This window comes from Herpailurus yagouaroundi, unplaced genomic scaffold (assembly GCF_014898765.1).
Source record: "Herpailurus yagouaroundi ecotype Mexico unplaced genomic scaffold, PumYag 186, whole genome shotgun sequence".
Classification (NCBI taxonomy): Eukaryota; Metazoa; Chordata; class Mammalia; order Carnivora; family Felidae; genus Herpailurus; species Herpailurus yagouaroundi.
The window spans coordinates 14,902,371-14,925,331 of NW_024412417.1; the positions used below are offsets into that span (position 1 = coordinate 14,902,371).

A 22,961-nucleotide genomic window follows, 5' to 3' on the forward strand; every position below is an offset into this window, starting at 1 on the left:
AAGGTTCTTTCTTTATCTATGGCTTTAGAAATGTTGATTATACCACAAGAGACTCTTATTGCTAGGGAACAAACTGAGGGTTGCTGGAGGGAGGTGAGTGGGAGATGGGCTAGATGGGTGATGAATATTAAGAAGGGTACTTGTGATGAGCACTGAATGTTGTATGTAATGGTGAATAACTGAATTCTACAACTTTTTTTTTTAAGTTTATTTATTTATTTTTGAGAGAGACAGAGACAGTGTGACTGGGGGAGGGGCAGAGAGAGAGAGGGAGATAGAGAATCCCAAGCAGGCTCCACACTGTCAGCACAGAACCTGAAGTGAGGCTTAAACTCACGAACCGTGAGATCATGACCTGAGTCAAAACCGAGAGTCAGATGCTTAACCGACTGAGCCAACCAGGTGCCTGCACTGAATTCAGCTTCTGAAACCAATATTGCTCTGTGTGTTAACTAAAATATAAATAATAAATTTTAAAAAAGGAAAAAAAAAGTTGGGTTATAATGTGCCTTGATGTGGGTCTCTTTGAATTTATCTTACTTGAAGTTTGTTGATTTTCTTGGATGTTTATATTCATGTCTTTCATCAAATTCGGGATGTTTTTAGCCATTATTTCTTCAAAATATTCTCCTTGTTCATTTCTCTCTCCTTCTTCTGGGACATCCAGAATACACGTGTTGGTCCTCTTGATGGTGTCCCAACGGTCCCTTATGTTTTGTTTACTTTTCTTCGTTCTTTTTGCTTTCTGTTCTTCAGGCTCGATATTTCCAGCGTCTTAGAATCACATTTGCTGATTTGTTCCTCTGCCTACCCAAATCTTCCTTTGACTCCTGCTAATGAATTTTTCATATCAGCTATCTGGACTTTTTCAGCTCCAGAATTTCTTCTTGGTTCCTATGTGGATCTTTTTTTTTTTTTTTCCTTTACTGATATTTCCATTTTGTTCACACGTCATTTTCTTGACTTTCTTCACATTCACCTTTAGTTCCTTGAACATCTTTAAGATTGTTGTTTTAAAGCTTTTGTCTATTAGATCTGCCACCAGGTCTTTTTAGGGACTGTTTCTGGTTTTTTTTCCTTTGAATGGACCATATTTCCTGTTTCTCTTTTTGTCTCGGGATTGTGTTATTGTTGTTTGAAATTGGACATTTGAATTTAATAATGTGGTATCTCTGGAAATCAGAGTTTCCCTTTTCCTTGGGGTTTGTTACTTTTTGTTACTGTTTTTATTTTTTAGTTGTTACTGCCTATCTCGGTGCCAAAGTTCAGCCTGAGGTATAAACTTAAAATCTTCTCAGGTCTTTTCTGAGCTTACACCTTTCTCTGGGTACAGTATACTGTATAGTTACTGTCTAATTTTTCCTGAATATGCAGTTGCTTTGGATGTTATAGTCCTAATACCTGGCTCCCAAGAGGGGAGAAAGAGAAAAATGAAGGGAGAAGAAGGAGAAAAAGGGCACTGGCTCTTTAAATCCCTTGGAAGTAACTTCACCCAGAGTGGAAGGTGTTTGCAGCAATATGGGTAGGCATGACAATAATGGCTGCCCTGCTTTTTCTCTGTTCCTTTCTGACCAGACACAGTGAGCTGCGATCAGAGCACAGGTGTGCAATATTTGGAGAATAGGATCCTTTTTTTTAAGTTTTTATTTTAATTCCAGTTACTTAACATACAGTGTGACATTAGTTTCAGGTGTATGACATTGTGATTCAACAATTCCATACATCACCCAGTGCTTATCACAAGTGCATTCCTTAATCTCCATACTTATTTAACCCATGTCACCCTCCTCCCCTCTGGTAACCATCTGTTTGTTGGCTGTAGTTAAGAGTCTGTTTCTTGGTTTGTCTCTCTCTCCTTTTCCCCCTTTGTTCATTTGTTTTGTTTCTTAAATTCTACATATGAGTGAAATTGTGTGGTATTTATCTTTCTCTGATGGAGTTATTTCACTTTAGCATTATACTCTCTAGTTCCATCCTTGTCAGCATAAATGGCAAGATTTCATTCTCTTTTATGGCTGAATAATATTCCATTATATATCCATTCATCTATCGACGGACACATGGGCTGCTTTTATAATTTGGCTATTGTAAATAATGGTGCCATACACATAGGGGTGACTGTATCTCCTTGAATTAGTGTTTTTGTATTTTTTGGGTAAATACCCAGTAATGTGACTGCTGGATTGTGGGGTAATTCTATTTTTAACTTTTTGAGGAACCTCCGTACCATTTCCCAGAGTGGCTGCACCAGTTTGCCTTCCCACCAACATGCTTGCGTGTTCCTTTTTCTCCGCATTCTCACCAACACCTGTTGTTTCTCACCAACACCTGTTGTTTCTTGTGTTGTTGATTTTAGCCATTCTGACAGGTGTGAGGTGATATTGCATGGTAGTTTTGATTCGCATTTCCCTTTTTGCCCACCCTGGCCTCTGCAAGCTGTGTGAAGCTGACGTAGGAACACATGTGTGACGCTGGCCAAAGGGGAAGAGGTGGAGGGCTAGTAGCTGCCACTGTGCTAAAGGCTGAAATTGAAAGTAACTGCAGTTTGCCGCCCAACCTTTCTCCAGGAAATTGTAATTAAAAAAAATTTTTTTTTAACATTTTTGTTCATTTTTCAGAGAGAGAGACAGAGAGAGACAGCATGTGAATGGGGGAAAGGCAGAGAGAGAGGGAGACACATAATCTAAAGCAGGCTCCAAGCTCTGAGCTGTCAGCACTGAGCCTGATGTGGGGCTCGAACCTGTGAACTGCGAGATCATGACCTGAGCTGAAATCCAATGCTTAACTGACTGAGCCACCCAGGCGCCCTGGAAATTGTAATCTTCTTAATCAACTTTCAAGTTTCAGGGTAGTTGTGTTAGATTCTGCCAGTGCAATTGTTGTCTAGATGGGGAGGCAGATTCATGGTGCTTCCTGGTCTACCTTAAAATTTTTGGAACTACCTTTTTTATTAAGGATTTGATGCTTCTGTGCCTTTTCACTCATTGTTTCCTCTATCTAGAGTCAGCTTCTCTATTTTGTCCATTTATACAGATTCTTCCAAATCCAGCCTAGATATTTCTTCCTTCATGAACCCTAACAGTTTTTATCAGTATATCTTCATATCTTCCGTATGTATGTTTTTATTACTGTCCTTATCAGATTTTACTGTAATTTATTTGTTTAGTTATATGTTTTGCCTGTTGGTTTCCTGAGGACAGAGATTGTATTTTATTAATTTCTTTATCATAAGTATTTAATACAATTACTAAGAGATAGGAGATACTTATGTGGTTGACATTCAAATTATTTACAATCAGCAGACCCTGGATGCCAACCAGTCAGAATATCTAACTGGCTAAGAATAAGCAAAGGTTATTACTCTATCCTTGCATATCCTGGCTGGATATTAGTCCTGGGTGCTTAGTCAATGCCTGCAGGCTATGAATGATTAGTGGGCAAGAACATTTTTCCTTTTTTATCTTTTTTTATGTAGTGATTGTGTACAATTATGGCTTTCTTACATGAATTAAAGATATCCTAAATACGATTCCAACTAACACCAAAACAACCTGAATATGGGTATTCATACTTTTGAATTCTTTTCACCAGTTGATTCCTGTAGAGTTGCTTTGTGCCATAATTTTATCAGTTATGTTGTTTTCAGTATAACTGGGAATGATTAGAAACATCTATAGATTACTCAGTCTGTAAGTAATATCTTTTATCTACCACAGTTTATGCCACAATCTGCTGAACACGGCCTCCTGCGATTTGATGAACTCTACAAAGTACAGCATTATCTATAAAGTTTTAATAAAATTGCATTGATGGACTCATCAGCTAACATCTCTTTTGCTACTCACTTGTGAAACAGAATAAGCTTTTTTCTCCTGTAAGATTTCCTAGCTTTCACAGTGAGCAATATTAATTTGTAAAAGCTTTTCACAGCCAGTCTTAATTACTGCTTGTAAGTTGCCAATACCCTCAGTTTATTTTCATATAATTTTAATAGCTTTTCTTAGGGTTTGAATGTTTTGCAAATAGATGATGCTGCAAGAGAGATGGGTTCACACTGTGATTTGATGATAATGTCTTAAGAGCAGTCTCTTAGGGTCTCTCTTATAGCAGCGCAGGCTTTCACTGGTTGGGTATATAACTGGGAGTTATGTATCCGAAAGTATTTTCTTGTATATTCTCATACCTCCCTCCTTAACTTTTAACAAATTGCAAGGTATTAAATAGCATTAGCTTATTATTGGATAGCATGTTATGAACAAGCTTTGTAAGGTATGGTCTTAGAAATTAAGATATTTTTATTAAGAACAATACCAGTTAAAAATGATAATCTCAATTGTTTCTTACCCTCCGGTTATATTTTTTCAGTATTATTGCAATTAGAATTAGGTTCCTGCTTAATTTTTCAAACTTTGATCAACTAGCACCTTGTTTAGTCATGGATATATAACTGTAGCATCTGTAATGTGCTCTGAACACATAAGAAGACTCTTCACATTTAATAAGCAAGTATTGGTGTTAGTTGTTGACACAGCTCCACTTAGATCAATCATCTACAAGTATATTGTATGTATCATGTATATGTAACAGGAAGTTCTTCTCAAGCTATTTACCAGTTACCTATAATGGATACTTTACAGATGTATTGAGAAACTAAGTTAAGAAAATCGCAATTGCATGAAGAATAAGACTGCCAGGTGAATTTGTTCGTCTGTAGTTTCTATTACACTGAGGTGTGATACTAGTGTCTAACTTGAAAATATTCTCTAAAAATTGGCAACTCTAGATTATTGACACGAAGAAACCCCACGTTATGTTTATTTAAAATGTACTCAACTATCAAGATCATTAGCAATATAACTGAACTAGAGTCTCATTTCTGTCTTCTCCTATAAACAATCAGCATCTAGGGGCACCTGGGTGGCTCAGTCGGTTAAGCATCGACTTCAGCTCAGGTCGTGATCTCGCAGTCCGTGAGTTCGGGCCCCGTGTCGGGCTCTGGGCTGATGGCTCAGAGCCTGGAGCCTGTTTCAGATTCTGTGTCTCCCTCTCTCTCTGACCTTCCCCCCCCGTTCATGCTGTCTGTCTCTGTCTCAAAAATAAATAAGCGTTAAAAAAATTAAAACAAAACAAAACAATCAGCATCTATATTTCTGATTATTTGTCCTACAGTTGTCTGATACCTCAGATTCTTTTGTTTATTTTATCTTGCAAACATATAGTACTTTGTACTCTAAGGAAGTATTTAAGAATGCACAGTTTGATTTAGTCAGTTGGCAGTTTTCCATGAAGTTTAACTTTTGTCGAGGGTTTTTGAAAAATAATCTTTACCAACCTAAGGAAATGCCCTTTTATTTCTACTTCTCTTACCAAGTTAAAGAAATATACCTGTATTCTTAATTTTCTAAGAATTACTTTAAAGCATAAAATGGTGTTGTATTTTGCCAAATGAAATGGTGTATTTTGTCAAATGCTTTTCTTTATTTATTGAGGTAATCATATGATCTTTCTTCTTTAGTCTGTTATATTCCATTGTATAACTAAATTTTCTGATGTTGTACCATCCTTACATTCCTGGGGTTAAATGGTGGTTGATTGTGATAGGACACGTTTTCTAGTTGTTTCGGATTTTGTTATTTAAGTTTTATGTTTTGACTCCCTCCCCATATAGATGAGTAGAATTGGCCTATGCTTATCTTATGTCAAAATTACATTTGCCTCATGAAATGAGATATATGGCTTTCATCCTTTTGTTTTTAAATTTAATTTTATGGGATAATTTATAGAGGATATGATTTAATGGCCTTTAAAGGTTTGGAAGGATTCACCTGTAAATTTGTAGCAGTTGTTATGAGTACTCCACTCAGTTCTGCTCACCCCCATGACACCTGCAAATGGTTCTTGAACATACCAATAGCTTCCTGCGTCTCTCTTCCTGAGGGCATTTTAGGGCCAATGAAGTAGGTTTAACCCGAAAGAGAGGGGCAGAAGTGCCAACGAGCTAATAGATAAATTCCCTACCTCCTTGCCTCTTCGTATGATGATTCTGAGGGTTCCGTCAAGCCCAAGCTTCATTTGCCTTCAGAAACAACCTACTCTTTGTTTATTGGCTTTTCTCTTTTACATATTTTACATTCCCACACTTTTGCTGTACTTTTTGGGATTATGTCTCAAATACACTACTTTGCATTCAAATCTTTGGGTCAGGATTGTGGAGAAACCCAAGTAAGATAAAAACCATCTGGGCCTGGGATTTTTTTTTTTAATAGAAGAGGTATTTTTTTTAATTTATTTTTTTTTAACATTTATTCATTTTTGAAAGACATAGAGAGAGACAGAGCGCGAATGGGAAGGGGCAGAGAGAGAGGGAGACACAGAATCCGAAGCAGGCTCCAGGCTCCGAGCTGTCAGCACGGAGCCCATTGCAGGGCTTGAACTCACAGACTGCAAGATCACGACCTGAGCCGAAGTCGGCCACCCAACCGACTGAGCCACCCAGGTGCCCCTAGAAGAGGTATTTTTAAGAATTTGTTAAATTGTGATATAATTCACATAACATCAAATTCATTGTTTTAAAGTATACAACTTAGTCTATTCACAATGTTGCACAGCAATCATCAATAGCAAATTCTAGAACATTTCCATCACCCTGAAAAGAATCCCTGTAGACCTTAGCAGTCAGTCCTATCTCCCTACGCACTCAGACAACATCTAATCTACTTTCTTCTCCCTGGATTTGCCTATTCTAGACATTTCATATACACGGAATTACATAATATGTAGCCTTTGTGTCTGGCCTCTTTCACTTAGCATAATGCTATAACGTTTCATTTGTATTGTAGCAAGAGTTAGTAGCTCATTTCTCTTTATGGCTGAATAATATTTGTGTGTGGATATACCACATGTTCATTTGCTCACCAAGTGAAGGACATTTGGGTTGTTTATACTTCTTGGCTATTATGAATAATGCTTTTAGGAACACACATTTATGAGTTGTTCTGTGAATATATGCTTTCAATTATCTTGGGTATTACCTAGTACAGGAATTGCTGGGTCATGTGAGAATTCTGTTTACGTTTTTGAAGAATTGCCAAACTATTCCACAGTGACTGCTCCATTTTAAGTTCCTGCCATCGCTGTACAAGGGCTACATTTCCCACATCTTTGCCAACGCTTCTTATTTTCCTTAAAAAAAAAAAAATTATATCCATTCCAGCAGGTATGAAGTTGACTTGGGTTCATTGGCTGTCCCCACAGTCCACCACGGCTATGCCTAGAGTCAGATGTGAGTCAGAGAGATTTGACACTGGATACCCACATCACCTGCTACATGAGCCTTAAAATGGACTTCATGTGACAAATTTAGTGTCCTTTGTTCATTAGAGACTGGGGTTTGAATTCTGACTGCATTGCTTCTCTGGTGGAAGACATTGCCTATGTGACTTAAACTCTTTCAATCTTCAGTTTCTTCATCCATGAACTGAGGGCAATCCGTGCCTATTAGATGAGATAACAGATATACAAGAATGAGAGGAGTGCCTGGAACATGGGGAGAACTCAAAAGATGCTACTTATCTTTGTTATTCTCGTTGTTAGTAGCAGGAGTGGTGTTGTGATGTAACAGTGGCTGGGGCGGTGGTGTTATTAGGAGTACCAGGGTTTGGGCTACAAACCAGAGCCTTGCTTTGCAAAGTGTGGTCTGAAGACCAGCAGAAGCAGCAGCATCACCTGGGAGATTGTTCAAGATGCAGAATCCCTATCTCTCTGCCGCCGAGATCCGGAACTCAGAATCTGCATTTTAACAAGATCCCTTGGTGATTCGAATGGACGGTACAGTTTGAGAAGCCCTGGTTTAGTATACCATTTTGCTGCTCTCAACTTATCCAGCTCATTATAGCTGGCACAATTTTGTTCTTAATTTGTTTTAACAGGGTTTTTTTGAGGTGTAATTGTTATACAAAAAGTGCACATCTTTCAGCAATTTTATGGCATTGAGCAAATGCATACACTTGTGAAAATATCACCATAGTCAAGTGTGACATACATGTGGAATCTGGAAAGTTCTCTCTCTTCTTTTTAATATTTATTTATTTTTGAGAGAGAAAGAGAGAGCATGAGCAGTAGAGGGGCAGACAGAGAGGGGGACAGAAGATCTGAAGTGGGCTCTGTGCTGGCAGCAGAGAGCCCAATGTGGGGCTTGAACTCACGAACCGTGAGGTTGTGACCTGAGCCTAAGTTGGACGCTTAGCTGACTGAGCCACCCGGGCGCCCCAAGAATCTGGAAAGTTCTTAAATGTTATTTTATTTTTTTCTTAAAGACAATTTCATGAAAGCCCATGTATTTGGATTATAGAAATTTGCTAAGCAAACAGATTTTAAAGTAATATGTAAAGTAGTATAAATATAAAATATTAATTCACTGTCATTCCTTGACCATGTCCTGGTATTTTCTAGGCACTTGGAATGTAGCAGTGAACTAAAATAGACAAACAGGGGCACCTGTGTGGCTAAGTAGGTTAAGCGTCCAACTTCAGCTCAGGTCATGATCTCATAGTTAGTGAGTTTGAGGCCCTCATACTCTCTGCTGTCAGCACAGAGCCCACTCCAGATCCTCTGTCTCCCTCTCTCTCTGCCCTTCCCCCACTGGTTCTCTCTCTCTCTCTCTCTCAAAAATAAATAGACATTTAAAAAATACAATAGAAAAACTTCTCTTACTTCTCTGGAGATTATATTCTAATTAGGAGATGCACACAACATAAGTAGTAGAGATAAACAAGTATTAAGAAGGTGTAAATACACTGGAAAAAAAAATAAAATCTAGATACTTCTGGGTGGTGTTGGCAATTTAATTTGGATGGCCTTGAAAGTGACAGTTGAGCAATGACTTGAAAGAGACGAGGGAGTCAGTGTTGCAGATATTTAGGGGAAAAGCAGGCCAGATTGAGGGAACAGTGAATACAAAAGTCCTATGGTAGAGGCGTGCTTGACATGTTGGAAAATAACAAGGAAGTCAGTGTGGCTGGAGCAGAGCAAGTCGGTGGGAGCAGGGAGAGAGAGAATTGGAGAGGGAGACTGCAGAGGACCTTTTGGATCATTGTAAGGGCGTCGACACTTATCCTGAGTAAAATGGGGAGTATTAAAATGTTCTGACCCAAAATGTGACACGGCGTGTTACATTATAAAATACGTTGAAGGGTTTATTTGGCTGTTTAGTTGAGATAGATTAATGGGAAAAGCGAGACCAGGGTGGAACCTGGGAGACCAGTTATGAGATTATTACAATAATTTAGGCAGGTGATGGCGGTGACCTAGACCGGGTTGGTTGTGGTGGAGGTGGTGGGTTGTCATCTTTGTAGATACATTTTAAAGTAGAACCAAGAAGATTCCCTGGTGGAATCTATGTGGGATATGGGAGAAAAAGATTATTCCACAATTTTTGGCCTGAGGCAAACTGGGAGGGTTGAGAGTCACCATTAACTGCTGTGAGTAAGACTGTGGAAGGAGCAGTTTTGGGGTGAAGTTCTAGAATTCAGTTTGGGCATGTTAAAATTGAGATGAGTCAAAATACAAATGCACTGAATCTTAGATATAAGGCTGTGCTTTTACTTTTGTGCTGTAATAGTGTTGTGAATGTCAGTACACTAGAATTGTGAAGTCTTAGAATAGTAAATCTTCCTTGGATAGGTCAAGTTGGACTTGCCTTATGTTGAACTCTGCTTCAAAGTAGGTTACATGACTATGTGATCAGTGATGTCACTGCCTTTTAGGACTTACAGGAGCAAGAAATACAGTTTGCAAAAGGAAGTCCAGATAGTAGTCTATGGCTTCTGCAAGTTTACTTACAGGAAACCATGGAAGATCCCAAATAGTTTTGTCCCTTAACTTGAAAGTTTTAAGGAATTACTAGCAAGAATCTGAGAAACAGGTAAGTGAAGCTTTATACTTGGAACTTTTTGTTCTCTGAATTACTACCTCTTCCTTAAACATTTCTCCCTCCCAAGAGTGTTTCAGTGATTTCCATATCACCATGTTTCATTACTATTATGTTAGTATCGCATCTAATTTTATTCTCCCATTCCCCTCAATTTGAATGAAGCACCATCATCTTTACCTTCTGTTAAACTTTGTATAATTATGTTCTGGCCTCCTTCCTTTTATGAGATGTCCTCTTCAGAAATTGTCCTGTTCTGTTTTCCATTTTATTTTTATTTAAAAAAATATTTTAAGTTTATTTATTTACTCCGAGACAGAGAGAGAGACAGAGACAGAGAGAGAGAGAGAGAGAGAGAGAGAGAGAGAGAGAATGCAAGCAGGGGAGGGGCAAGAGAGAGGGAGAGAATCCCAAGCAGGCTGTGCAATGTCAGCACAGAGCCTGATGCAGGGCTCAATCTCTTGAACCATGAGATCCTGACCTGAGGCGGATGCTTAACCTGCTGAGCCACCTCGGTGCCCCTCTGTTTTCCATTTTAAATGAAACTTTCTACGTGAATATGCTTTCTATTTAAGAAAATTTAAACTTGCTTCCGCCCATTTTTAAATCATAATTTAAATTTAAATTTATTGAAATGATTTTATAATTCTGTAATTTATACATCATAACTTTCAAGTTCTTCTAAATGATGGAAAAGAAAACTGTCAGCTGGTAGGACATTTGTATTTGAATCTGAATTAGTATGCAGTGGAAAAACAATAATTATATCATGTTTTGTAATATGCTCTTTTTAAATTTTGTTAAATGGTTAAATTTTATTTAAAAACTCACTTTTTAATTTGTTAAATTTCCTGTATTTTTAACTGAGATTTAATTTATTTTTAGGGAAAAGATATAACAATGTAGTACTAATAACCAAAGGATCCAGTGGGTTCGGCTTGAGTAAAGTGCTATAGCACAGACTAGTGGGAAAACTTAATAATTGCAGAAATTATTATTATTATTTCTTTAAGCTTGCTCAGTTGTAAGACTTGTCCTAAAAAAATTACTTAGAGAAATTTAAGCTTGAAATGCAGTTATGAATTAAAATGAGATTTGGAATTCAAATAAATATTTATTATGAAGTAACAATGACCTATTCTGATATAATCACTATACTATTAAAAGCTTCTTAATGATTACTTTGGAAACCACTTCTCTAGTTTTTTGATAACATTGAATTTAAAACAGGGTTTGTAAAATAAATCACATGATTTGATGAAAAGAAAAGTAAAAATAACACTTCAAAATACGTACAGCTGATCGGTTACCTTTGATATGATTGTCTGACTCCTTTACTCACACCCCTCCATAAAAAACCCTGAAAATAAGCTATCCTGTATTAAACAAAAATTATGAAAATTCAGTAATTGATTCTCATTTATCTCATATATTTATGTTAAATACATATTTACTTTCGTAATTATAAATATCAGCCAATATTTTTACTAGTCCAATTAACCTTAGTTGGTTACTAGTCTGACATTCCTTCCTATGCATTCCCATCCCTCATCCTGCTTTTTTCCCCCTGCTTTTCTATTCTGAAATATTTCAAGGGGAACCTGGGTGGCTCAGTAGGGTAAGCGTCTGACTCTTGATTTCGGTTCAGGTCATCTTCTAATGGTTTGTGAGTTCGAGCCCCTCATCCGGCTCTGTGTTGAGGATGCGGAGCCTGCTTGGGATTCATTCTCTCTCCCTCCCTCTCTCTCTCTCTCTGCCCCTCCCCAGCGCTCTCTCTCTCTCTCTCTCTCTCTCTCAATAAATAACTAAACTTTAAAAAAAGAAATATTTCAAAACTGTCAAGAAGTTTAGAGAATAATACCAACCTTATACAAATCTTAGGATTTTGCCATATTTGTTTTATATTTTCTTGTTTTTAGAGCTAGAGCAATTGTCTTGAATACTTATGATTCCACCCGTGTTTTTATTTGTATGGTTTAACTTGATACACATACGCTGCTAATCTATAGGGTGTGTGATTTTGCAAGGTTTTTAATGTTATAGTATGGATCATACTGTTTATATTTTTCTGAAGCTCGTTTTATCTAGCTCTATATTCAGAGTTATCTCAACATTTAGATTCATCAAAACCCAGCTCATTCATTTTGACTGCTGAATAGAATTCTTCTGCATGAACGTGCTACACTTTATCCTTTGTCATGTTGGTTTAGGTGATCTAGGTACATACCTGTTCATGTCTTCTTGTGCATGCTTGAAAATTTCTCTGGGGTAGATATAAGATTTCTGGGTCATAAAGTATATAGGTCGCCATTTTCTGTTTCACTAGATATGGCAGAATGGCTTCCCCAACTGGTTGAAATAATTTAGATCTGGAGAGAAATGTTTCTGAGTATTGGTTCCTCTACTTTCTCTCCAGTGTTTGGTATTGTCAGACTTCTAAATGTTGCCCAACTGATGGAAGTGAAATAGTAGCTCGTTGTTGTAAGTTTGCATTTTCTGACTGATGAGGTTAAGCACCTTTTTATTTCTTTACTGTTGACTTGGGTTTCTCTGTGGAATTGCATATCCACTCCCTGACCTATTATTCTATTGTGATGTTTGTCTCTTTCTTACTGAATATGGAAACTCTCCCCATTTTCTGAATGCATACCCTTTGCTAACTGCATACCTTGCAATAAAACCTCTTCCAGATTGTGGTTTCTCTTTTTACTTTATCTTATTATTTTGCTATTCAAAAGTAAACATTTCAATCCAGTAGAATTTGTCTTTTTTAATTTTAAATTTTTAGTTAACTTCCATCATCTCGTATAGATACAATAAAAAGATAGAAAAAAATTTCTCCTTGTGTTGAGAACTCTTAGAATCTACTCTTTAAATAACTTTACTCTATATCGTATACCAGTGTTGATTGTCGTACTAACATTGTACATTACATCCCTAGTACTTAGCTTACAACTGGAAGTTAGTACCTTTTGACCACCTTCCTCCATCCAGACTGCCCCTGGTAACCACAACTCTGGTCTCTTTTCTATGAGTTTAATCTCTTTTCTCTTAATTTAATTTATTCCTGTGTAAATTTAGAAGCTAAAACTCTCGGTGCAGAGACAAAAATCTTTATGTAACAGTTATGTTTATTTTAACAGAAAGATGTTAAAAGTTAAGATTAATATTAGGGCATAAAACACACTACTTTAATATGTAGAGAGAAAAATAGAGTTTAGGTAAAGTAGAGGGAAGGAATAAAGGTTTAAGTTTAGGCAGGATTGTCGAGCTCACTATAATTTTTAATTCTCTAATTTCTCCGAGGCTTTAAGTGTGAGTTAAACTGTGTTTTCTTTTTTTCTCAGTTGGGTGTTTTGTTTGAATAAATAGTGCAGATATCTAAAATTTGAGTAATATTGACTGCGTGGTGATATAATCATTGTATTTTGAACTTAACTGTCTTTCATTTTCACTATCATTTCCTCTCTTTTAATTAATATTTGGCATCTCAAATTGCCAAAACCTGAGATGGACCCCTCATATTATGGGTATTGTAAAGCTGTTGAAATTGCTACTCAATTATCTGATTGTCATAGTTTTCTAACTTACTTGCTTACTTCTTGTAAGGTCGTGGAAATATGTACTCATATGATCTAACCACCTCAGTTCTATAATTCAATAGGTTGAAACCACTTTTAGGTTCATTTGATAACTCTTTTTGGAGAACACTCAAAAAGCGAATGAGTCTCTTAATACTTATGATAACTGCTGTCAGTTTTTTTTTTCAAAGGAACTAGCTTATAGACAGTAGACCCCTTGCCATCCCCCCCGGCGGCCCCCCCCCCCCCCCCCCAACAATTGCACAGATTGTTCTTTTTGACTCTCTAAACTGGCTCTGTTCTCTAGTTTCTGATGTTTGCCTCAGGCCCTCCTACCTTGATGTTTGGTGCTATTTTTTTAGATTACTGACTTCAGTTAATTTTGCTGTAAAACTCAGCACTTTTAAAATGATTCACGTAACGTCAACTCTGGGTAGTATAGGCTATTGTCACATTCCCTGGGGACCACCTTGCCAGGGCTAGGTTCCTTTTCTATCTCTTCCAGCCTCCCTTCCCACAACTCCTGCCCAGAACAGAGGAAATTAGCTATTTTATCAGAAACGTGAAGCTCCTAGGACTTCTCTCTTTGCGTGTGGATCTAGCCCACACTTTGTACTTAGGAAATTATTAATGTCTGAACATAGCTGACAATGTTCACATCATGGTATAATAGGTATATTATATTTGAAGTGCCTCCCACTTTGGATTCTTTTCATCAGTAAGCCAGCTTCTTTTTTCTTTTTTGCCCTTGAGGCAATGGATGGGTGAAGAGAGGTTACAAAATGGGAAGGCTGGACCTTGTTACTTCAAGCCTGAAGGCAGTTGGGGACAGTGGTAGGTATGCAGAAAAGGGACGTCAAGGAAAAGCCAGCCCCTTTTACCCGTGTGCATTGTGGGGAAGGAGACAGAAGACAGAGGTGAGGCCGCTAGATGACAGAGGTATGTTCTAATCTCTTCCTTCCAGGCTTTGCCCCAGGAGGAGGATGCCTGTGGGTTAAATGAAGGGCAGCTTTACCCTTCTTAACATCTGAGGTTCTTGGAAGAGGTCACTTTTCAGGATTCTAGCACCACCTGGGGCATAGCTACTTCCGAGCGAATTCAGCAGTGCATCATGGTTAAGAAAGAGCCAGCATTAGCTTTCCAGAGCTTTCCTTAGTTCCAGTGTGGCATGGAGGACACAAAAATAGCTGCCTGTCCCTGTCATGACACTCCCCCCGTTCTGAAGACTGGGGGATAAGGGATGAGATGACATTGCAGAAGAGGCTGCAGGACAGAGAGCTTGAGCCACGGCCGGACGGAGGATTCTTTGGGGGACTGAGAGGGGTCAGCAGTGCCTTGGGAGCTGAGGTGAGATCACGTCAGTAGTGGAGCCCAATGGTGTCTAAATTGAAAAGCGCCAGACTATGAATTAGATGAGCTGCAGATTTCAGCAAGAGAAGCCCCATGGAACACGTAGACACTTCCTTGGAAAACAGCAGGAAAAGGGGTAGAAGTATCAGAAATAGAGAATTTACCCAAAGGAGCTATTTAATAGACTAAAATTACAGGGGTGGTTTCTTAAAAAAAAATTAGCTAGTATGCTGTTGAGGAAAACCAGACCAAAAGTAAAGAAATAAGCTGTGTTTCTTTGCAAGTGATTTTTCAAAGCTACAACAATTGGTAACAGAGAAGAATTTGCAACAACTAAGATTTGGAGATGTTTCAGGTTAAAGTTTCTTCTGTCCTGCTGCTATCTGCTGAGAGGCTAATGGAAGACACCATACAGTTTTTTCACTTCAGCCTGCAAGTGTGGTTATAGCTGGAGAGGCCATGCTTGTAGTTCATGGGGAATTTGGGAAAGTCTTGCTGTTTGTCTTGGGGTATCAGATGAAGCAAAGTTGCTGATTTTTGTTTTGCAATCCAGAAACCTATTCTATAGAGACTACAGTGATCTCCTAATTGCTTTAGGAACATATTTGAAAACTCAAACCCTCTGGGATACGGGCCAGTCCTTCAGCTTTCCAAATCTGTCATGACAGTGCTGGGGCCGGGGCTTGTCGGCTAGTAGGCACAAGTTCCATTGAATTCTATCTTTTGAGACACAGAGACATCGTGGGTCTGGTGATGGGAACACTTCAGGGTAACGCGGATTGAGCCCCTCTGGATTTCCAGGTCTCTTGCGGATCTTTTCTGAATCCTTGTTGTTTTTTCAAATACAGCCTGGGCCAGGGGAGAAGAAGGCATCGAGGGATCTATGGTGCGAATGCATTCCTTTTGTAGCATTTGCCACAATTGTAATCGAAACACTATTTGCGCAATTATTTGTTCTGCCTATTGTCTCCCCCACGACACTTCAAATTTGTTTTGCTTATTGTCTCCCCCACGACACCGCAAAGTCTGTCTGTTGAAATGTATTTACCAGCGCTTAGCATAGTGTCTGGCATATACTAGGCATTTAGTGAATATTGTACGAATGAGTAAATAATTGATGAATTAGTGTTAATAGTTATTTGCCCGTCTATAAGTAAATTGGAATTTTATGGTCTGAATTAATTTCTATGATAAAGTACAGCTTCATCCAAGTTTATTTACTACTACTGAATGTAGTATTAATCTTTTAGTATAATATAGTAGGAATATATCTTTTAGTAGAATATAGTAGGAACATAGTAGAATATACTGAATATCGAATGTAGTATACTAATACTGAATGTAGTATTAATCTTTTAGTAGAATAGAGTAGGAACATTGTATTCAGTAGTGTGCTGATAAATGTTAACCACTGGTTTTCTGTGAGAAAAAGCCCTGGTTTGTGGCATTTTCCAATTTCTGTTGTCTAAATACACCTACCAGGGCTGATTTCAAGCTAACCCACATGACTTTGTTGAGTGTGCAGTTGGGAAGAAATGTGCACAACTGGTCCTTATGACTCAGTGAAAGCTGGCTCTAGAACACCACCGAAGTGCTTTCACACGCGAGTTTAGTAATGCGTTGTTTATTTATTTATTTAATATAATTTATTGTCGTATTGGTTCCCATACAACACCCAGTGCTCATCCCAACAAGTGCCCTCCTCAATGCCCATCACCCACTTTCCCCTCTCCCCCAGCCCCCATCAACCCTCAGTTTGTTTTCTGTATCCAAGAGTCCCTTATGGTTTGCCTCCCTCCCTCTCTGTAACTTCCCCCCCCTGCCATGGTCTTGTTTTTCACATACAGAGGCTACGCTACGTTGGTGATACACATTCACTACAGCATGTAGCTTAAAACGATTTTCAGTTAAGGTAATGCTATCGACCGTAAAGGATAAACTCCAAAAGTTTCTGTAGCTTAATATTATTGAGGTCTGTTTCTTATCTGTGTGAAATCCACATTGCTATGGCTGGTCAGCAGAGGGCTCTCTTCCAATTGCTCATTCAGGTTCCTGGGCTCCCTTTTTTGTGGCTCCTTTATCCCCGAGGGTCTTGAATGGGGAGCATGATGGGAGTATATGAGAGTTTCTTAATGGTCAGAGGAATGGCATACATCATTATACTTGTAATCAAATGACCAGAGGACAGGTCCATCCATAGCTACAAGGGAGAGAGAAATGCAGCGTTCTAAGGGAAAAAAGAAATAAATTTAATAGCCAGAATCTTTTGTTTTTCTAGTCATGTGATAGATTAAGCTGATCAATTTATATTCTTCTCTTACTAATGCACACATTTGTAATCAGGCTGGCAGTGATTAGAAATGGAGTCTAGTAAATTCTTTTCTCTGTTCAGAGTTAGCTGGATCTTAAGAGCTTGGTCTGTAGTCTAACCAATAATCCTTCCTTTCCCTGAATTACTGTCTTCTTTATTATCCCTATTTAGAGAGAAATTATAGGGATTTGCAGAGCTTTAAAATTATTATATGCACTTGATATAATTTTGTTTTTGTTTTCTTTGTGTATTTGGCTTAGCTATTGAATTTATTATTTTTACAATTTTATTTTCTTTTTATTTTTTTTAAACTTTTTTTTTTTTAACGTTTATTTATTTTTGGGACAGAGAGAGACAGAGCATGAACGGGGGAGGGGCAGAGAGAGAGGGAGACACAGAATCGGAAACAGGCTCCAGGCTCTGAGCCATCAGCCCAGAGCCTGACGTGGGGCTCGAACTCATGGACCGCGAGATCATGACCTGGCTGAAGTCGGATGCTTAACCGACTGTGCCACCCAGGCACCCCTATTTTCTTTTTTAAATTAAAAAATTATTTTAGAGAGAGAGAGAGAGCATGAATGAGGGACAGGGGCAGAGGGAGAGAGAGAATCTTAAACAGGCTGCATCCTCCGTGTGGAGCCAAATGCAGAGCTCAGTCCCATGACCCTGCGATCATGATCTGAGCTGAAATCAAGAGTTGGTCACTCAACCGACTGAGCCACCCAGAAGCCCCTATTTTTATAATTTTAAAGACATATTTAATTTTTCTTATTTTTTTTTCTCCCTTTCAAACCTACTAAGGATATTTGTGAAGTGGAACGTATGATGATAAGTGGCAAATTTGGGTCATTAGAGAGCATTCCTTCTCTTAATATTGCTATATTACTTTGAAAATTTTGGCATATTTAGAAATGAAGGTAATAATGCCTTATAATTTTGAATTCGATATGTCTTTGTATTCTCAGGGCTTTGGTGTGTTTGATATTTGCGAAGATCAGCAAAACTAATAGGCCCCAACCATGACTATTTCCAAGCGTACATATTACTGAGATATTTTTTAACAGCCTTCATCATATGATACACTTGCTGATTAACCTAACTGCTTAAAGGGTTGCATTAACAAAACTCTGTGATTTTATTCCCAAATTAGTTTAATTTTGTTTCATAGATACATAACTCACCTCTAATAGACATTAATAGTTTCATAACCGGTTCGTTACAAGTCACATATGCATATGCGTATGTGTTTGTGAGATGGAGTCCCATATGCTCAGTGTATAAGTTAAGTTGCTCTGTGCGTGAGGGGCTTCAAGTGAAAGTGTCAGCCTCTGTACTACTTCAAGTGAGTGGATTTGTTTACTGAATTTTTTTTTTTAACGTTTTTTATTTTTTTTATTTTTGGGACAGAGAGAGACAGAGCATGAACGGGGGAGGGGCAGAGAGAGAGGGAGACACAGAATCGGAAGCAGGCTCCAGGCTCTGAGCCATCAGCCCAGAGCCCGACGCGGGGCTCGAAGTCCCGGACCGTGAGATCGTGACCTGAGCTGAAGTCAGATGCTTAACCGACTGAGCCACCCAGGAGCCCCTGTTTACTGAACTTTTAAGATGAATAAACTATTAATCCAAGAATGAGAGGAGATAGCAAAAGAAGAGAAGAAAGTGAATCGGGTATTAGGATATGAGACTACTAAGAGCTAGCAGTTTAGGAGGGGACAGAGTGTCTAGTCAGAAAAGGAGCAGCCAGTGTGGGTATCCCAGAGAGTATAGGGAGAGTGTTAGCGCAGTGAGAGTCTTTAACAGGAATCCAACATCATCCTTCGTGCCTCGTGCTCATTTATCTCATATTAGTGTCTGCTGGGTGTTAACAGATGAGGAAAACGAGGCCCACAGTTCTTCCTAGTCTTTTTCTAATTTGGGGCTACACAGAGATGTTGCTGTCACCATTTGAATGCTGAATAGTTCACACTGAGGTAAATTGGGAAGGCGGCTCATGGCCTTCCATAGTCACTGGGGAGCACACCTGTAACCCGTTCCTCGTATCAAGCTGGGAATCTCTGCCTCAACCAATGGTTCTCTAACTTTATCAGGCATCAGAATCACCTGTAGGATTTGACCAAAAAAAAAAAAAAAAAAAATCACAGATTTCTGGGTCCTGTCCCAGAATTCCTGTCTGGAATGGGGCCTGGTGATCCTGATGCTGTTGTGTGTCCCAGAGGATAGTCTTCGAGAATCTCTGTTCCAGAAGAAGTTAAGTAACCTACTTGTGACAAATAATGAAGCAGGTTGTTTCTGCAGATGATTGTGATTGGATAGTTGTCTGACTCACGAACTCTGTTTTATAGTCAGCAGGCACAAAGGATATTAATCCTCAGTATTCTGACTCATTCCAGATGAATTCATATTGCGAAATCAGGTGGCTTCTATTATCACTATAATATGAATAGTTATTTATTTAAAATAAAACGAAAGTTGAGATTCAAACTTTATTTGAACATCATTTTGTGGTTCTATTATTTAGTTTACCTTTCACTTTTAAGAGAGAGCTGCAATACTGACTTTTGTCACAAGGTGGCATCAAAAGCCTGAAGAATTTGGTTGAAATTTGATTTCTGAGAGTTAGATATATTTCATGAACATTCAAAACAAAAGAAATTTGTACTATGAGGTAGTTTTTTTTAAATTTTGAGTGATATTTTGTTATTTTCATTTCAAAAATGCTTTCTTATTATAAAAATAATATAGGCACACATATATGTTGACATTATTGATGACTAATCCCTTTGGAAATCAGTGAAACATATATCTTAGTGTAATAATATCAGATATCTTACTATCTTTCCTCAAGAAAGGTTTCAAAAAAAATTCAAGTTAGCAAGCAATTAGGTCTTACTGTCCTGTGCTTGATAGTGTCTCTTTATGCAAATAGAAGATATAAACCCTGTCCCCAATGAGCTTTGAATTTAATTGGGGAAAAAAGAAATGTATATACATTCAAAGAGATAACAAAATAATAAAAAATGATTAAGTACAATGCATGATATGGATTATACAAGCAATATGAACAAGAATAGGGGCAATTAAAAATTGTAAATGGCATTTTACAGAAACATCCTTATATCAGTTGAAAACACCGCAATGAATCTTCCTTTTACTGCAATTATCTATCACTATTATAAGTTATTTAAAATATGAAGAAGTGTTTAGTAATCTTGAGAGCTGTGTAAGATTCAGTTTTGACATAAACATCAGAAAATACTCACTTGAAGTATGAACTCACCTTTTATTTCATGAATATAAAATTTTATTTTTTTCTGATTAATAGAAAAAGATTTCTTAGAAGAGGGTGAAGATTTTCTGGTCACACAAATACCAGCTGTAATATTCTTAGATTTCTAGAGTCTGAAAAACCTATCTATGTAGATATCTATATCTACACTTGATCTTGAAAAAATTCAAGTGTAGGAGGGTGGTTACCTGGGGATGGAGAGAGGGAGAAAGGGATTTGCTGTTTAATAGACTGAGTTTTGCAAGATGAACAAGTTTTGAAGATATATTTCACAACTATGTGAATATACTTAGCACTACTGAACTAAGCACTTAAAAATGGCTACAGTGGTAAATTTTTCTTATAATAAGAATAAAAACAAGTGTCCTTCTATAAATTGGGCAACTAATAGGTTTTTATTGAAGATCAACAATGTTCCTAGCTTTATGTTAGCGATTAGGAGCTACTTCAAAGAAATAAATGCCCCTTTAAGAAGCTTATAATATAGTTAATTGATGATAGATTAGCCTCATTCCCGGTAGGTAGGTGATCTACTGGAAGTCTAACATCTACCAAGCATTGTGCTAGACATTTTGTATAAATTATTTCCAACCTTCAGTTCTCAAAACAATATAGGAAAACAAGCATTATCATCCCTATTTCTCTATTGTATCATTAAGGAAGCTAAGTTTTATAGATACGAAGGTTTATTGCCTTGTTCGAGGTTGCAAAGTTTCTAATCTTGGAGTTGGTATTTAAACCCAAGTCTGTCTAGCCTCAAAATCCATTTTCCCTATACTATACCGTGCTCCTCATTTAAATAAAAAGTAATTGAAAAGGGGCGCCTGGGTGGCGCAGTCGGTTAAGCGTCCGACTTCAGCCAGGTCACATCTCGCGGTCCGTGAGTTCGAGCCCCGCGTCGGGCTCTGAGCTGATGGCCCGGAGCCTGGAGCCTGTTTCCGATTCTGTGTCTCCCTCTCTCTGCCCCTCCCCCATTCATGCTCTGTCTCTCTCTGTCCCAAAAATAAATAAACGTTGAAAAAAAAAAAAAAAGTAATTGAAAAGACTACAGATAAACAACTAGTAATTTGGTGCTCTCGTTTCGTATTTCTGCTGTCAGTTAGCATTGTTTCATTATAATTACTCGGACAAAATTAAAAGAAAGGGTATGCGATAGAATTAATATTAGCATTTAGTCTGGATTACATTTTAACCTGAGAAAGGATAACCATGTAATTTTTTGTTGGTTTGAACTGTCTTTTTATTTGTGTTTTAACTTTTGGAAACACTAATCTTTTTCCCTGTGTATTCGTGTGCAGGTTATGTGGGTATGTAATTTGTGCCGAAAACAACAAGAAATCCTCACTAAATCAGGAGCATGGTTTTATAACAGTGGATCTAACACACCACAGCAACCTGATCAAAAGGTTCTCCGAGGACTGCGGAACGAGGAGGCGCCTCAGGAGAAGAAGGCAAAACTGCATGAGCAGGCCCAGTTCCAAGGACCCTCAGGTGACTTATCTGTACCTGCAGTGGAGAAAAGTCGATCTCATGGGCTCACAAGACAGGATTCTATTAAAAATGGGTCAGGAGTGAAGCACCAAATTGCCAGTGACATAGCTTCAGACAGGTAAACATTTTGTTTAATCTTTAGGTAAACATTATTTTTAATCTTCATTCCAAACAGAAATACAAATACATTGATGTGTTTAGGCAACGAGTCATCTAAATGTCATGTAAATGTCCATGTGTTTTATATAAATGCTGACAGTGATGTTTAGGACTTGAGCTATTAGAGGTTTGAACAATGTTAGGTTTAATGAGGGAGCGTTAGGTTATCTGATTTTCCAGAATGAAGAAATGAAGTGAAACAGACTAGATAGAAGGTTATTGGCATAGGAAAGGCAGACTGGGATAAGAACAGTGGGAATGAAGAAGAGACAGTTTTTTTTTTTTTTTTCAACGTTTTTTATTTATTTTTGGGACAGAGAGAGAGACAGAGCATGAACGGGGGAGGGGCAGAGAGAGAGGGAGACACAGAATCGGAAACAGGCTCCAGGCTCCGGGCCATCAGCTCAGAGCCCGACGCGGGGCTCGAACTCACGGACCGCGAGATGTGACCTGGCTGAAGTCGGAGGCTTAACCGACTGCGCCACCCAGGCGCCCCAAGAAGAGACAGTTTTAAGACAATTTAGAGAGGTAGGATGGAACGGACTAACCACAAGTGGGAGGTAAGAGAATGGGGAAAATTACTGATGTCTCTAGAACTTCTACGTTAGGCTGAAGGTGGAGGTAGTTTCCCAAGGAGGCAAATAGACAAAAGGGTTTCATGAGTTTTCTGTATCTGTGGGCTACTTGGGATCAATTCTGTTGGCTTCTTCATGTTCAAAATGTGAGACTTTTATAAATAGTATTTATGGTTCTGCATTTCCTACCTTTGAAAGAGGAGAATGAAAAAATTTCATGGGAAGATTATTTTTCTATGCCGTATTCCTATTTGAATTGAAAAACTAAAAAAATCTGTAT

General features: G+C 38.1%; 1 protein-coding gene across 34 annotated transcripts in view; it reads left to right on the plus strand.

Annotated features, from left to right (window-relative positions):
• RIMS2 (regulating synaptic membrane exocytosis 2) overlaps positions 1-22,961 on the plus strand; it is a 617,389-nt gene that overhangs the window by 162,756 nt on the left and 431,672 nt on the right. For all 34 annotated transcript variants that reach the window (XM_040494185.1, XM_040494187.1, XM_040494223.1 and 31 more), the window contains one exon: positions 21,755-22,065. In XM_040494185.1, coding sequence (XP_040350119.1) covers positions 21,755-22,065 — 311 coding nt within the window. The remainder of the gene's footprint in view (positions 1-21,754; positions 22,066-22,961) is intronic.